The sequence below is a fragment of the Ursus americanus genome, chromosome 25, assembly GCF_024610735.1.
Source record: "Ursus americanus isolate L20-20 chromosome 25, mUrsAme1.1.p, whole genome shotgun sequence".
Classification (NCBI taxonomy): Eukaryota; Metazoa; Chordata; class Mammalia; order Carnivora; family Ursidae; genus Ursus; species Ursus americanus.
In genome coordinates, this window is record NC_142151.1 from 15,434,903 (window position 1) to 15,450,479 (window position 15,577).

A 15,577-nucleotide genomic window follows, 5' to 3' on the forward strand; every position below is an offset into this window, starting at 1 on the left:
TCAGATCATATATTGTTTTATTTACTCTCTTGTGTTGTTTACAGTCTCCCAGAAAAGAAGAACCTCAACGGGTAGGGAATGTGATTGGGGACTTTCACTGAGCCAGCAGCAACCACAGAAGAATCCAGGGATGGGAATGAGCTACTGGAACCCAAGGCAAAAGGACTGTTAGTGATGGTTTGCCTATTTCCTGGCCTCTAGTTGCTCAAATGGGGAACATAGAAGGAAATATTAAATGACGGTACTGAAATGAAGAATTTTGAGGATCTGGCCATGATGGGGGACCAGAAGGAAGGGGTGGGATTAAAGCCTGGGTTTTAAGCATCTTGTGCTAGGGAACACTTTGAGAGATGCTGCGGGAGAAGATGTGTCGATAACACAATGTGGGGAGCATTGAGGAAGGGGTCCAGCTGTGAACAGGGGGGAGGGACAGGGTGGTGAACATGACTGAGAGGGTACTTCTGGGTGGCAAGGTAGGGAAAGGGACGGGCAGATGCCCTCATTCTGTCCACTCCTTCTTAATGGACAGGTTCCACTCCCAGGTAAGGTGGTCGTGCTTGTCATCATCGGTGAAGAAGGACTTGTTGTGGTAAGTGCCTCGGGCCAGCATGCCCTTGGGGGCCTCCTCAGTCGGAGTCAGAAACTCATACTCCTCTGGCCGAGGCCCATAGCTGCCAACCATAAATGTTGCTTTGTCCACTAGGAAGAAAACAAGTTCATTAGGGTAAGTGTCTGGCAGAGGAAAAGCAAACACAGAAAACTGGAAAATTTGGAGCACGGCCTACAGTGATCAAAACCAAAAGCCATAGTTTCCAAGCCTACCTCAACATCAGATTTACATGGAGCACCTTTCTTTTTTTGTTTTTTGTTTTTTTTTATTTTTTTTTAATTTAAAAACAGGTTTTTATTTATGTTTTAAATATGTTGTAAGGCCTTAAAAGACCAGCAGTTTTCCTCCACAGGTGTATCTGTGTCTATATTTCTCTCAGAATTTCTTTTTTTTTTTTATAATGATTTTTATTATATTATGTTAGTCACCATACAGTACATCCCCGGTTTTCGATGCAAGGCTCGATGATTCATTAGTTGTGTATAACACCCAGTGCACCATGCAATATGTGCCCTCCTTACTACCCATCACCGGCCTATCTTGTTTTTTTTTTTACTTTAAAATATATATATTTTTAAATTGGAGTGCCTTTTAATAATACCGTTTCACGCTCAGAGACTATGGGTCAGTAATCTGCTATGGGCAGTGCCAAGAATCAGTGTTTTTATATTTATTTATTTATTTATTTATTTATTTATTTATTTAGTATGTATGTATGCATTTATTTATTAAAGATTTTATTTATTTGAGAGAGAAAGAGTGCAAGCGAGAAAAATCACAAGCAGGGGGAGCAGCAGAGGGAGAGGGAGAAGCAGACTCCCCACTGAGCAGAGAGCCGGACACATAGGGGGCTTGATCCCAGGGCCCCGGGGATCATGACCTGAGCTGAAGGCAGGCCCTTAACCCACTGGGCCATCCAGGCGCCCCAAGAATCAGTGCTTTTAAAAAGCCTCACAGCTGATGCTAGTGGGAAAGTTGGGAAATCAGTGCCTCGAATCTATGGGGATCAAGACTCTTCTTTTATGGAGATGTAGCAGGTTATACTATTAAAAAATTTCTCATTAATTGAGACCTGAGTTCCAGTCTTGGCTCTGCAACCACTTATGTCACATAATATTTCTGGGTCTCTATTTCTTTCTCGATATGATGAACTTCAAGGACTTCCTATCTGCAAACTATCATTCAATGAACATATCCATTGGGGGAGGTAAGGTAATAGCTGGTGATCAGAATGAACAGAACTCATGGATGGAAGAATTGGATGGAAAGGGAAAATCAATAATTTGGTTAAAAAGAAGTGAAGAACTGGGACAAATGTTGAAAATAGACAACCAAAGTTATTAATAGGTGAATAACTGGGACATATATTAAGAAAAATAGGGCTTTAGAAAAGATAACTAAAGGTAGGTGGGGAGATAGGCACGTAATGTGTAGTTAGCTGTTAAATGTTACGAATAAGTTTGGAGAAACAGCTATAGACATATCAACATCCTTGCCTGAGTGAGGGAACATAGTCTCTATATCCCAAGGAAAACAGGAAGTTGAACTATTTTTTTCATGAGACTTGGTACTGGAAAGACCAGTTAAGATCTTCCAGGTCAACAACCTTCTGTGGGATTTGAGTAATTGAGTGGTAGTCCAAGTCATGCAAATTTGTCAAACAATTTCCCCTCAAGTCCTTTGTTTATTAATTTGGGGGAACTGACCTGCCTTACTGTTTCCCACACCTGGAAGAAGAGAGCCCCCATCACCTTTCCAAGTTTCATTTCTCCCTGCCCGTAATAATGGAAGGAAACTGAAAGCAGTTCCCCAAGGCATATAGTTTAGGTACAACTTGTCAAGAGAAACTGCAGCTCAAATAATGTTGTATTATGTCTCAATCATTGCTTTTCTTAATTCTAGAAAGAATTCTATTTCTTTGTTTTTAAAAATTAAGTGCTACTCCATGTTCCCCCACTCCCACTCCACACCTGCCCACATACTACTTCCAGCTCCCCTTCCCAAAAAACACACATGCCACTGGATAGAACCTTCCAGTCTTGGATTTCTCTGACACTTAGGTTTATACCCGTGAACTGCTATTTTTTTTTTTTTTTTTTACTTTTGGGAGTATTTTAATAGACTCCATTTTTATTCAAACTTATCTTGGTTACTCTTTCCCTTTATGCATAATAAACTTAAATCACAGAAGCCAAGTGCTGAAGGTTAGTGGTTGACCGAGTCTAAACTAGATCTCTGAATGTAGGCCTTGCCACTAATGTCTAGGTCAGAGGTATAAGTGTGCTCTTTCCTGGAGGGAGTGTTCACAGCTTTTTGTCAGATTCTTAAATGACTCTATGACTAAAATTGTTAATAAGCAGAAGTTTAAGTATCAGTGGGGAGCCGAGTTTGGGACTGTAATGTGTGGGTCCCTTACCTTTCACCCCAGTCCGGTAGGTATGCTGAACATATTTCAGGCCCGACACAATATCCCTGTTCACCTGTAGGTGGGAAGGATCCAAGCAATTGAGATTAAAAACGGTCTTTCCTTTTCCCTTATCTTTCATGATTATCCTAGCTAGCTGAGTCTTCTTTGAGGATGAAAGAAGGTTAAGATTTAGTTCAGAATAAGTGTTGCTATTATCATTTAGTGTGGGTGGCGAGGCAGAGATTGGAGAGAGGTCACAAGACTCAACATTGCCAATCTGTGCTGTTTGGTTTGGGGGGGATGCTTAATTAAAACGTTGCCTCAATGTTCTTCATTACATCTCTCCTTCCTCTAAAGGTCTAAAGAATGGTCTTGAGCCCCCCTTCCCTGATACTACTGGCCAGAACACCGTCCTTGTCTTAGGAAAGGCTACAAAGGTACCAGTGGAAAATGTTATGTGAGTACCTGAAAACCCTAACCTCAGAAATGACCCACCTAGCATGAAAAACAAACAACAAGGAGAAAAACTGTAATGGAAAATCAGGTCTAGAAGAGGGTTGTGCCCGTAATGTCGCTGAGATTGGAGTCTAAAGATGAGGAGTTTCTGACCCCCAGAAACATCCTCCCCGCCTATAAATAATGGGAGAAATCCACTTGTGTGTGGCAAGCATTTTGGATGTCTGTTCTTTTCAGATGTTGTCTGAGATGTCACCACTTCCCCAAGCCTTTCAAAGAAAGGTCACTACAGTGGGATGAAAATACACCCAGCCCAAGCACTTTGTTTTTCCATGATTCATTCTACCTAGGACTGGACTGGGTTGTCCGTTAATTTCATACAGCGCTCGTGTTTATACGAACACAGCGGACGTTGCGTCAGTAGCTGGAGAGCCTGGTGAATTGTTGGCCAAGATGAAGAATGAAAGCACCTTCACATAATTTCTCCCCACAGTAATTATGGCTGCCTTTTTGTTTTGGACAGAGTAATTAAGCCGATTTATCAGGGCTACATTTTGCTTCATTGGCAGTAAACACGGCCAGCTTAGATTTTAGAAGGTCACTCAGGAAAATCTATGGTTCAAATCTATCAAAAGCAGACAGAATGAAAACAGCTTCATTGAAGAAATTGTGCTAAAAATGACACCCAAACTTTCTGATTACTGTACCAGATGTGGCTCATGCAAATAGAAAAAAGTGAATGCATTTTTCTAGAAGTCTCTAAGCTCGTCCTTTGGGCCTCATGGGAGATGTGGTCTGGTGGCACAAATATCTCAAAAACAGGAATGGTGATTGCTACCCAGCAAAAAGGCTTAAAAACAGAGACCCTGTTTTTTCTACTGCTCCACGGAGGGTTCATTCTATTTATTTATGTATTTTTTAGAGAGGGGGGAGGGGCAGAGGGAGAGGGAGAGAAGCTTAAGCAGGCTCCTTGCCCGGCCTGGGGCCTGACATGGGGCTGGATCTCATGAGCCTGAGATCCTGACTTGAGCCAAAATCAAGAGTTGGATGCTTAACTGACTGAGCCATCCAGGTGCCCCGAGGGTTCATTTAATATAAATATGTTTGAGATGGATAAGAGAAAAATATGAATATTCATAGTATTCTCTTCCTCCATCAGCATGCCTCTCCCCATTGCTCCCCTTCCCACCAGGAGAAAGCAGCCTTGGTGACATATGAGAGTTCTGGAAGTCAAAATTTCCTTGGGAGACAGAAGGAAAAGGCGAAGAAACTAAAAGGACCATCGCAGGCCAGGATTTGGAGAGAGCCATGAAGCTTGTGCGGGAGAAAGAGAAGAACATGGAGGGCAAATAAGAGAGAGATAACGCAAGAGAGTTTTAGGATGTGTTGCTGGTGTTAAACATGCAAACTGTCTTGGGTATTTTTCAACAGATGTCAGTAGAGATTTAAATTGCTTCTCAATTATTTCCAGTTTTGAGCTGGCTTTTCTGCTAACGGTAGCTCCATGCTGGGACCGGACACAGGTTGGTTAAACTTTGCGTGGGTTATACCGAGAGAGTGGTTTTTCTCTTGTTTGAGAAAATACTAAGCCTCTGCAGCAGATGGGACTTGAAAACCCCTTTCTGTGCCCCCTCCTCCAACACCCTAATGCATAATACTGACCACTACATTCTCTTTGGCCTTTCCACACATAGCTGAACCCAGGCCCCAGACCTTTCCTTCTGATCTTATTCTCATCCATATTTACCTCTCCTGTTTCATTTGGTACAAACCAGCTTACTAAAATGATAAATTAAGGTAGGAGCATTAATGATTAAAAACTCAGCTGGTGTATAACCCATTCTAAGCATATTTGGATACAATGCCTTGGATAGAATTCGAGGCATATTTGGATGTAATATTAAACTCTCAGGTGCTTCAATACTAACTAATACCATAGGAAACAAGCAAGTGAACCATAGTTCAGTGCGTATTATAGAGTAAGCAGCAACACATATTTTCAGAATGAGATTATTTTGAGGCATATTTATATGTGGTACACAGTGATCCTGAATCAATCCTGCACCGGGGGGAAGGAAGAGCCCACTGTGCAAACACAGAGGGCAGATGGGGTCTTCCTTGGTGGCCCTGAAGGGCCCTGAAGGATATGGTTGAGAAGGGCAACCAAGGCAAATATAAGCAAATAAGAACAAACAGCACATTTCTGACTTACTTGGTTTCAACCAAGATTATTTTTCTTTTTGCCCTTGGCCGTTCATTGGCGTAGGTGTCTATTCATTATATGCCAATTTATCTCCTGGTTAGGTTTTGCTCTTACCTATTTACTTGCTCCACAACTATAATTGTGATTTCTGGTTATTGACCAAGGTCCACACTCCCTGGATTTATATAATCATTGAGCAATTAGGACTGAGCCTCTATTTGTTCTATTTTTTACTATTAATTCATTCATTCATGTATCGATTTCTCAATACATATTCACTAAATATCACTTACAAAGTTTTGTGTAAAATGTTGGAAAGAAGAGATACATCATCTCTCCCTTTCTCAGGGTACTTGGGCTGTACAGGGAAGAAATGGCAAAAACGGTACAACATAAAACAGGCTGCGCTTCGCGATGGGGAGCTTGCGGTGTTCATAGCGACAGGGGTCCTGTCGGTTAAGTGATCAACGGAGAGTTCAAGGAGAGGGTCCTGGCAGGGAAAAGGCATGAAGCAGGGGTGGGCCTCCAAAGGTAGAGCTCAGAGCTGGGGAGAGGACAGTCCAGATCCAGGGGGAAAAAAAGAAACAAAAACTATGACAACAAGATAATGCAAGACATTTGATTTTTTCTTTCTCTGATTGTAGGAAGAATGTAGACTTATAAAAACTTACAGGGCAAGCAAGATACTTACTTTGAAGTGAATTTTGACTCTGTATTCAACACCTTCCTTTAGCACAAAAGTTTCTTTTTTGAGGGCTTCAAGATCCCCTGTAGAAGTAGATTTAGAGAGAGTTTATTCTCCTCAGAAGGAGAAATACAAGGAGACGAATGGAGTTTAAACTCCAGAGCTGTTTGTTGGGCCCATCAGAACAACGTGGTCTACATGGTCCTCAATTTGAAGAATGTTTGAGATTACACACACACACACAAACACACACACACACACACTTGAAATGCCTGAAATCTTACAGCTTAGATATGAAAAAGATGTGATAGCTCTCCCTCCCCCAAATTTGATGATAACCCTAAAATATAGAGGTATTATCAGTAATGAGTTATGTATGACAGTGTCTTTTTTTTTTTTTAAGTAGGCTCCATGCCCAACATGGGGCTTGAACTCATGACCTCATGATCGAGGGATGTATGCTCTACCAACTGAGCCAACCAGCCACCCTGACAATGTCCTTTCTAATTGTCAATAATAAAATTGTCAATAATAAAAAAAAATTAATCAGCCATCCTCGAGGGAAATCTGAATTATCTTCCATTTTCTCTATTGAAAATGATATTACATAAGTGGCCTAACAAAAAGATGATTAAAGACTGTGTCCCTACCCCTCAAATAATAAATAAGAAAAATATTATGTAAGAGCACAGCTATTTGTTTTTGTAGATTTGGTGATGTTTGTGGCATTTTCTAGCTTTAAAAAATTTACTTGTTTTGGCTCCCTTTTATCATTCTAAATATAAATTCACTTTTGTATTTAATTTTGCATTTGCATTTGTTATCTCATATTATTTTTTTTTAAGGAAAGTCACGTTAGTGATAAAAACTTTTGGCCCCATGAAACCAGGATCTGACTCTAATTCCTATACTCCGGTTAGAGGGGTAATCACTCTCTGTTCTTCTCCCAGTGTGGTCCTGTATCCGCTGACATTCAGGGATGAATGTGTGTCTGTGTGTGCTTTGTATAGCTCTGTGCATGTGTTTTATACCGTAAATATGTGTGTGCAAGTATATTTATACACACACACACACACTATGTGTATATAGTATGTAAATAATATACTATGTATTTTGTATATATACTATATAGTATGTGTATTATGTATGTATATATACTGTATATATGTATATGCATACACACTATGTATATGTGCGTATAATATATGTACATAGTGTGTACGTATATTATATGTATATAATATATACTATATATTTTGTATATATACTGTATATTATGTATATATGATGTATACATAATGTATATATGTATATATACACACTATGTATATAGTACATATGTATATTAAATGTATATAATATATACCATATATTTTGTATGTATTATGTGTATTATATATACGTGTGTGTCTGTGTGTGTAGTGGGATTCACCTCAGTAGCTTCTTGGTGACAGAAAACCAAATTTGGGCATCCTGATACTAGGAAAGTGAAAGAGACTGAGTTTTCCCTGCAATGTGGTCAGGCCCTTAGATTTCCTTAGCGCTAATTCAGACCTCATCTCACGAACTGACGGTTGTACCTGCTAGCATTACACAATTTCACACAGGAAGAGGCCTGAGTCCTGGTAAGAGAAAGAGAGAGAGAGCTATTCTCCCAGAGAGATGCTAGAATGTGGGGGTAGGTGAATTTGTGTCTGCTGTAATGATTTCAATTGAAGAGGAAGTGTGTCTTCTCAGCCTCTGATTTCCTCCTTCAGAAATAAGGCCATATAAGGTAAAGAGTGGATGTGTCCTGTGAGAGGGGAATCACCTAGCTGCCGAGCCTACCATTCTGGAGTCATGCTTTGCTCTGTCTCACGAGTCCACCTGTTGAATCTGGGGATAATTTTTTCGCCCTGAAGATCTGCCTTGGATGCCCCCAACCTCCGGGCCCTGTGGCCCTTCCTTCATTCCTCTCAGATGCACATTTCCCCCATAATACCCACCTTCTCAGCCTCTCTCTATCTCCTCAAGATTTAAGTGCCAGGAAAGAACTTGACCATTGTCACAATAAGTGGAAAGGAAATAACGTCTTAATGTGTACACCTTTAGTGGGGAAGTTGCTTATATAAGAATCAGAGCTTTAAGCTAAAATAGTACGTATGTAACAGTGGAATTGCCAGCACTAATTAAAAGATTTTGGATGGCTTCTTGCCTTCATGGAAGTTCTCCAGTTGATATAAGATCAATATTCTCTGATGTTTAGATTGTATAAACATTACATTTCAGAAGCATACAGCTTGCTTCTTAATATTTCCATCACCAGTCTTTTTACATGAGTAGTAATTCCCCTGCTGCTGCGTGGAGATAAATATGATAATACAAGTAAATATATCCAATACTTATGACTGCGCTGTTTTCATTTAAATAGAGACAGCGATTGGGCTTTTCCTTAAGTGTGAACTAGTCCCAGCATACATGCGTCCGGGAGTTCACCTTACCGGTGGTTCTTTTTGCTGGGAGAGGAGACAGAGACTAATTTCCCCCCATCATATCACCAGGCCCCTGGGAACAGAACAGATGTGTCCACTTACCAGTGAGGTCCATGGTGATTGGTCCCGGGGCACTCTCACAAACCAGGGTAAGCCGGGTGACTGTGACATTGGGGGCTGTTGGGTCTGCAGGATTCAAAAAAGAATGTAAGCCTAGGGGAGAGTCATGTGTGCACAGTGTATGTGTACATTTCAAGTTGGAGAGAGAGAACATAAGAAGAAAAGTGCTATCTCTGTCTGGAGTGGAAATAGAAAGGGAAGCGACAGATTCACCATGTCGGTCTCAGTGGCCCTTATAAATGAGAGCAGTGCTATTTCTGCTTCAGACCCTTGGAGGCCGACCTTAGTTATCAACAGCAAACATCTCCTGGGTGGCTATGGGCAAGTTCCTCTGCTAGATGGGCACTGCCCCTCTCTATCTTACTCTGCTGCTGTGTTCGCGGAAGAGATGAACAGTTAGTGGGGAAGGAGTGAGAAAGAGAAGGAGGAGAAGGAGAGAAAATGTGAGAGCATGGAGAGAATACAATTCTAGGTCGTCATCCGGGGTTCTTTCTAAATCCTCCCTGTGTGTAATTTTTGCCTATTTCCATGCTGACTTGCACTTTATCTCCAAAAAAGACTTCATCCTACAGTCCATAGCTTTATGCGGCACATAGAGATTGTGTCTCACTCGCTTAGCTCTGGCAACACTTGGTAGTCTGTCTTCTGCACCTGCTCCTGAATTGCTGAAATATATGCCTTATCGGGCACCTTGCACCTGCCCCCCATCCCCCTCCACACACGCACCTGCCACCACAGGGCCGTCCCCCAGGAGTGTTTTCTTGTACTTGATTAGACTTTCGTCATCTTTGTCCATCTCCTGTAGCTCTTTCAGGGACTTCTGAGGTGGAGGCTTGTAATTGAGTTTGCTGTCCAGCTCATCGACATCCTCCTCCAGGTGTGTTTCTGGGTCCTTTTCAGTCATTTTGATCTATTTCAGAGAGTGTCTATTTCAAAGAGAGAGAAAGAGAGAGGATGATAGTCCATTAGCCAAAAGTCAGTGGATATGACTAAGTTTGTGAGGCTGCTGGTAACACCATTCTTGCCCTAATGGACTTCTGTAAGCATCAGTGATTTTCCAGGACATTTTTTTCCCAATTTAATCTCACTATTTTTTTATGCAACGAGCATATAATGCATTTGGTCTTTTCGCTGACCTTCCTCAATTTCTCTGTACTGGGACAAATGTCTCCTATTCACTGAATAAAACCGACCAGAAAGAAAATGCTTGTTTGTGAATAATGGACAAGTGAAACAACGTAACACAAGCGGTCCCACATAACGAGCAGATAGCCCCAGTTCAACAATTATAGCAATAACCACAGTCCGCTAAATCCAGCCACTCCTCTAGTGTCCAAGCTCTTCGCATTGTACAATCCCTGTTGTGATAGTTTCAAAACACAGGGAGCCAAAGAAATGGTTGGCTTCTTCCCATTAATTGAATCTTTCCCTACTTCTGCAATACTTCAAAGGTAAGTCAAGCAACATTTTAGACCCCCATGACACCTGCCTGAGGTGTCTGAATGGTTCCCATCCAACACTGCTAATAACTCCCTGAGGGCAGGTACCAGGTTCTGTGCTGCTCTTGAATCTCCCATAATAATTGAATAGTTTAGACATTTTATAAACCCCCATGGTTTGATTTATTTGGCTCTATACCTAAAGATCTTCTGTTTTTTTTTTTTTTGAAATGACACAAAATAACAAAAGACTCTTGAAATTCCTACAGACAAAATGGGAAAGATTAGCATGTCTTTATTTTATTTTTACCTCCCATTGATCTCCCTTTTCTGGATCCCCTTCCCTTTTAGTATCTCCCTCCCCTTGCCAGAAGATTAGGGACTTTATGCTCTAAGGCCTCACCTGGGCATACCCTGGAGTCTGTCTTCTTCCCTCATCATCTACATTTACTTGCTATGTGTTAAAATATTGAGGGGAGATTCTAATAAAATGATTTGCACTTAATTGTTGAGTGACAATAATAGATTTAAAAGATTATTCATTTTAGGCCATGTATAGTCAAGAGGTTTTCAGAGCAGAAAGGAACCCTAGAGGTGAGACATTCCAACCCGTCATGTAATCATCGAGAAAACTAAAACTCAGAGGTTAAGAGAAATGCCCAAATTTCCATAGCTGGGTGAACTTCAGTGTCCTTATAAAGAGGAAGAAGTCTCTACTGGAAGAATTTCAGGCCCGTGGCTGGCAGCAGTGGAGCTATTTGGGGAAACACGGGAGGTATTTGGGCAAGGAGAAAATTTCCTGATTTCCTGCACTCCTCCCCCAAGAGTGTCCTCCCTGCCTGTGGTTAAAGACTACATTGTTCCTAAGGGCACAACTCTGAGCAGTATCTAGCACATCTCATCCTGAGTGACTCTGCAAAACTCTCTCAAGTCCCCCAGGGGGTGAAGCTATCTTTGCCCAAAATCAGCTGTGGTTTTGAGTTGCAATGTCTCCATCACTGGCATCAGAAAGGAAAATAATTTGGAAGTGAAGTCAAACAAAAACAGTTTTAACAGAAAAAGAAGGAAAAAACAGAGAATAAAAAGAAATGACATCTCTTGGCGCACCCATCTTCTACCAAAATGACAAGCCAAACACCATGAGCTTGATCAAGGCTGCAAAAAGCGTTGCAGTGCCCAAGTCCACTTTCTGTGCAGGAAGGAAGCATGCAGGCTTGTTCCTATGGCAACTCTTGCCTCAGCTGAAGACTCAGCACCACTCTTAGTTGAGCCTCTCGAGAACAGCATAATAAACATCGTGACCAGCTCCACTCGTCTTCCAAACAACACTCAGGGAAAGTGAATGAACTGGTTGGAAAAATAATGAAGGGTGCAAGAGGTGGAGATTGTAGGTTGTGGGCAGCTTGAGGACAATCATTAAGGAGCAGATGAAGAGCAACCCAGATGAGATTAATCAGAAGAGAGAGGTTCTCTTCTGGTGACATCCAGGAACCTGACCAGATACCCAGAGTGGAAGTCACATAACATACATGTGGACAAGGCCTGAGTGATGCAGTCAGTTAAGTGTCTGACTCTTGGTTTGGGCTCAGGTTATGATCTCAGGGTCCTGGGATCAATCCCTGCGTCCGGCTCCATACTCACTGCAGTCTCCTTGTCTCTCTTCCTCCCTCCTCCTCTGTTCCTCTTCCCACTCTCTCGCTCAAATAAATAAACAAAATCTTTTAAAAAGCACGTAAATTTGGACAGATCATTAGGAAGCCTATCTACAGATGAAGATGTCTTGGCCTTCTTGGACAGGACTCTCTGGAATATATCTCTTGGTTCTAACAAGTCATCTGCTTGAAGTCTGACCATCAAAGGATAACATCACACCGACCCACTACTTAACTCGAGGTGATTTCCATAACCTGAAGGAAACTCTTATTCTGCACGCTGAAATCTCAATTTTGAAAGGAGAATGAGAGAGGCGGAGAGAGAGAGAGAAAGGGAGAAAAAAAGGCGAAGACATGATCTAGGACAGGATTTGACAACATCTGTGTGATCATTGGCAAGTCAATTTCCCAGTCATCTAGATCTTGATATTCTTATTAATAAATCTGCGACTTATGTCAATTCTAAATTGCCTTGATCCACTGCAAACAGATATACAATAATTGCTTCATAAAAATGAAACAAATTTATTTAAAAGACAAGAGTGGAAGATAACATGAGATTCTGTATAAAATTGCTGCAGTAAAGAGGAGGAAATTCAGGACCACATTAAAAATAATTTGGTTTAATTATATAACATATGAAAAAGAAACATGAAACCAGATGACCCCAAAGCAGCTCAATCTGGAAAGAGATTAGAAAAAGATGAAAAGATAAAAATACAGCAAATAAAGAACGGGAAAAGCAATTCTCAAGGAAAGCTTCTTTAAAGCATATTTGGTGAGCACCTACTGTTTATAAGATACAGTACTTTACCACATACTGGTGTTTAAGTTACTCTCCGAAGTGGAGAAGGCGCGGGGGATGGATAACCACCATGGTTTGATTGATAGTTCTTAATCTTCTTGAAAATTACAGGTCCTTTTAAAAATCTGATGAAAGTCACAATCCTCATAAAAGGAAAAAAGGAATATGCCCATGAGATGTTGCATGCAACTGAGAGGCTCATAGACTTTACTGGAGTCCAAAATTAGAAACATGACCTTGAAACTGTGACTTCTTGGAAACATGAAGCACAGAGTTGAGTGTTACGGTGCAAGCTTGCTTCTTTTGGAGGCCTGGCGGCATCAGTGACCCAACCTAGCTTCCAGCCAAGGATCATGTCTATCAAACCCCAGACGTTGGATATGTAAAAGCAGAAGGACATATCAGGTAACATCTGTATCTGAGAGAATGAGTACCCAGCCTGGCAGAGGAGCAAAGGTGCATAGGGCGCAGCTCTTAAGGAGAAGAGTTCTGAGGGCAATCTACTTGATTTTGGATAATTATCTCTTCATTGAACTAGGTCTCATCGTGCATGGGGGTTGGTTCTGGCTTTGCTACTCATCAGTTGTCCCACCCTGAGCAAATGGTTCACCCACTGTGGATCTTATTCCCCTTCTCTTGAGGTTTGGGGGGTTGGAGCAGACCACCTCTCTGTGCTTTCCCTTTCTACGCTCTCCATCTGTAGATTTGTCCTGCCCTGAGGTCATGTGTCAGCTGAGTTGAAGACATTCAGTTACCTTATTTCACTTGTGTACGGAAGAGACTTATCCAATCTCCTTTTATTATCCCAAATTTGTGTGAAGTCCCAAAAGAAATGGCATTTTTAATTTCACAGTTCATCTCTGGGGAACCTCAGATTCTGCCAAAGCCTCAACCACCATGGCTTATAGAGTTTGACAAGGATTTCCCAAACTCTATGTGTGTGCATATTCAACCACACGTATCAGTCTTCTCTCTTTATCCCCCCCTTTTCTGGTGGGCTATGCCTGCGAAAGGGAGACTAGGCATTTTACGGAAATTCTACAGACTACCTTCGGGTATCCTCTAAAGAACAACTGGCTTTATTATTGATGATGATTATAATAGTTATCATACATAATGCTAAATGCTGTCGTGAGGATTAGCTCATCAGTCCTCACTACAGCTTTGAGGCCAGGCATTGTCATCATTCTCTTCTATAGATTGGGAAACTAAAGCTCAGATGAGTAGCTTGCTGAAGATGACCTATTGTGTAAGGGGCCGAATTAGTGTCTGTGCCAGGTTGTCCGGCTTGCAGGCGCTATGCTCTGTTGCTCTAGCTGTCTTTAGCGAGAAGTAAAAATGAAATTACAGAACCCATTAGTCATCTTGGGAATCTATCCTGAGGGTGCACAGGCAGTGGGAAATGCGCTTATTGCAAAACTCTGCAGGCTTTAGCGAGGCAGGGAGGCATCACATAAAGAGGGTTTCAGGGCCACTCTGCCCCGTGTCCCCTTGCACAAGTCCCTGAACCTCTCTGCGCTCCAGTTTTGTCCTCTGCAAAATGAAATCATTGCATTAGAAGGAGCTCTGAGGCCTCTTCCTAATTCAATGACTCGAATGCTCCTTAATTTAAAAAAGCCTCTGAAATGAAAAAAGAAAAGAGGAAGTGGAGGTGGGGTTGGGGAGAACCCAGTCCATCTGTGTAGAACATTCTGGCTGGCCTTTTCTCACCTTCCTCTGCAGCTCACCCACTGTTCCACAAAGAGCAGAGTTGTTTTGTTTGCTTGGAGGTCGTTTTGACGTCGTTTTTTTTTTTTTTTTACACAGTAAAAGTGAGATGCAGACTCAAGAATTATATGTTTAACAAGGTTAGTGTGCACTCCATCAGGACCCAAAGCACATACTGGTGTGTGTGTGTGTGTGTGTGTGTGTGCGTGTGTGTGTGTGTGTGATTATTATCTTTATCTTTTGCTTCACAGATGCCTCCACAGATGACTTTTCACAGTGAGCCCCTCACACCCTCACGTTTGCTATGCAGCGAAGCAGTGTAAGCATGGGGCGTGCTGAGATAGAAACTTAATCCTCTCCAGCTCAATTAAAATGCCACATTGAATTAGGACGCTTACTCATGGCGTGACTACGCCGTAGCACAAATTGGTGGTTTTGCTTGCAAATCCAATGAATTGTCCAAGATCCTGAAAGTGAAATACACTTAAGAATTTTCACCAATCTCAGGGTAGAACACCCTTGTCTGGTTCATTAATGTAGTTCCAAAGAAGCAGAGGGCAGGAAAAGGTGAAACTCTTGAGTTCAGATGAAACAGATTACCTGGTTAATTCATAGAAAGGTGATCTTCAAGGCCTACTAGGATCTGGAATTTGAGTCCGCTGGGCCAGAGATTCAAAATGTGATTCTGCATTGCCTTATTGCAGGACCTAAATAAGCAAATGATCGACCTCGCTGAGCCCCAGATTTTCCACCAGTAGTGTGGAAATAATGATCTTTCTTTATGGGGTTGAAGAGTTGGAGAAAACACATGAAAAGTCCTCTGACGATCCTGGCCGATAGTAGATGTTCAATGAACTACCCGTTCTCTTCCTCGGCTCCCTGTCCTGTGGGGCTGTCTGTCGTGTTGCACAGCCTCTGTGAAGTGAGGTAACTGGCTGCCTAGGCACCAAATGCTTTCCCTTGGCTCTGCAGTGTTGACAATGCCCATTCCTTCCATCTCAAAAATAGATTTTGTTTCTTTG

General features: G+C 41.7%; 1 protein-coding gene across 2 annotated transcripts in view; it reads right to left on the reverse strand.

Moving 5' to 3' along the window:
- The window catches only part of ARHGDIB (Rho GDP dissociation inhibitor beta), a 19,203-nt gene continuing 3,626 nt past the window's right edge, over positions 1 to 15,577 (reverse strand). The window contains exons 2-7 of one of the 2 annotated variants that reach the window (XM_045781427.2): positions 15,156 to 15,262; positions 9,679 to 9,878; positions 8,935 to 9,018; positions 6,368 to 6,444; positions 3,027 to 3,090; positions 1 to 699 (exon numbers count right to left, since the gene is read on the reverse strand). In XM_045781427.2, coding sequence (XP_045637383.1) covers positions 500 to 699; positions 3,027 to 3,090; positions 6,368 to 6,444; positions 8,935 to 9,018; positions 9,679 to 9,856 — 603 coding nt within the window. In that variant the 5' untranslated portion in view covers positions 9,857 to 9,878; positions 15,156 to 15,262 and the 3' untranslated portion in view covers positions 1 to 499. The remainder of the gene's footprint in view (positions 700 to 3,026; positions 3,091 to 6,367; positions 6,445 to 8,934; positions 9,019 to 9,678; positions 9,879 to 15,155; positions 15,263 to 15,577) is intronic. The other variant, XM_045781426.2, reaches the window with a different exon arrangement.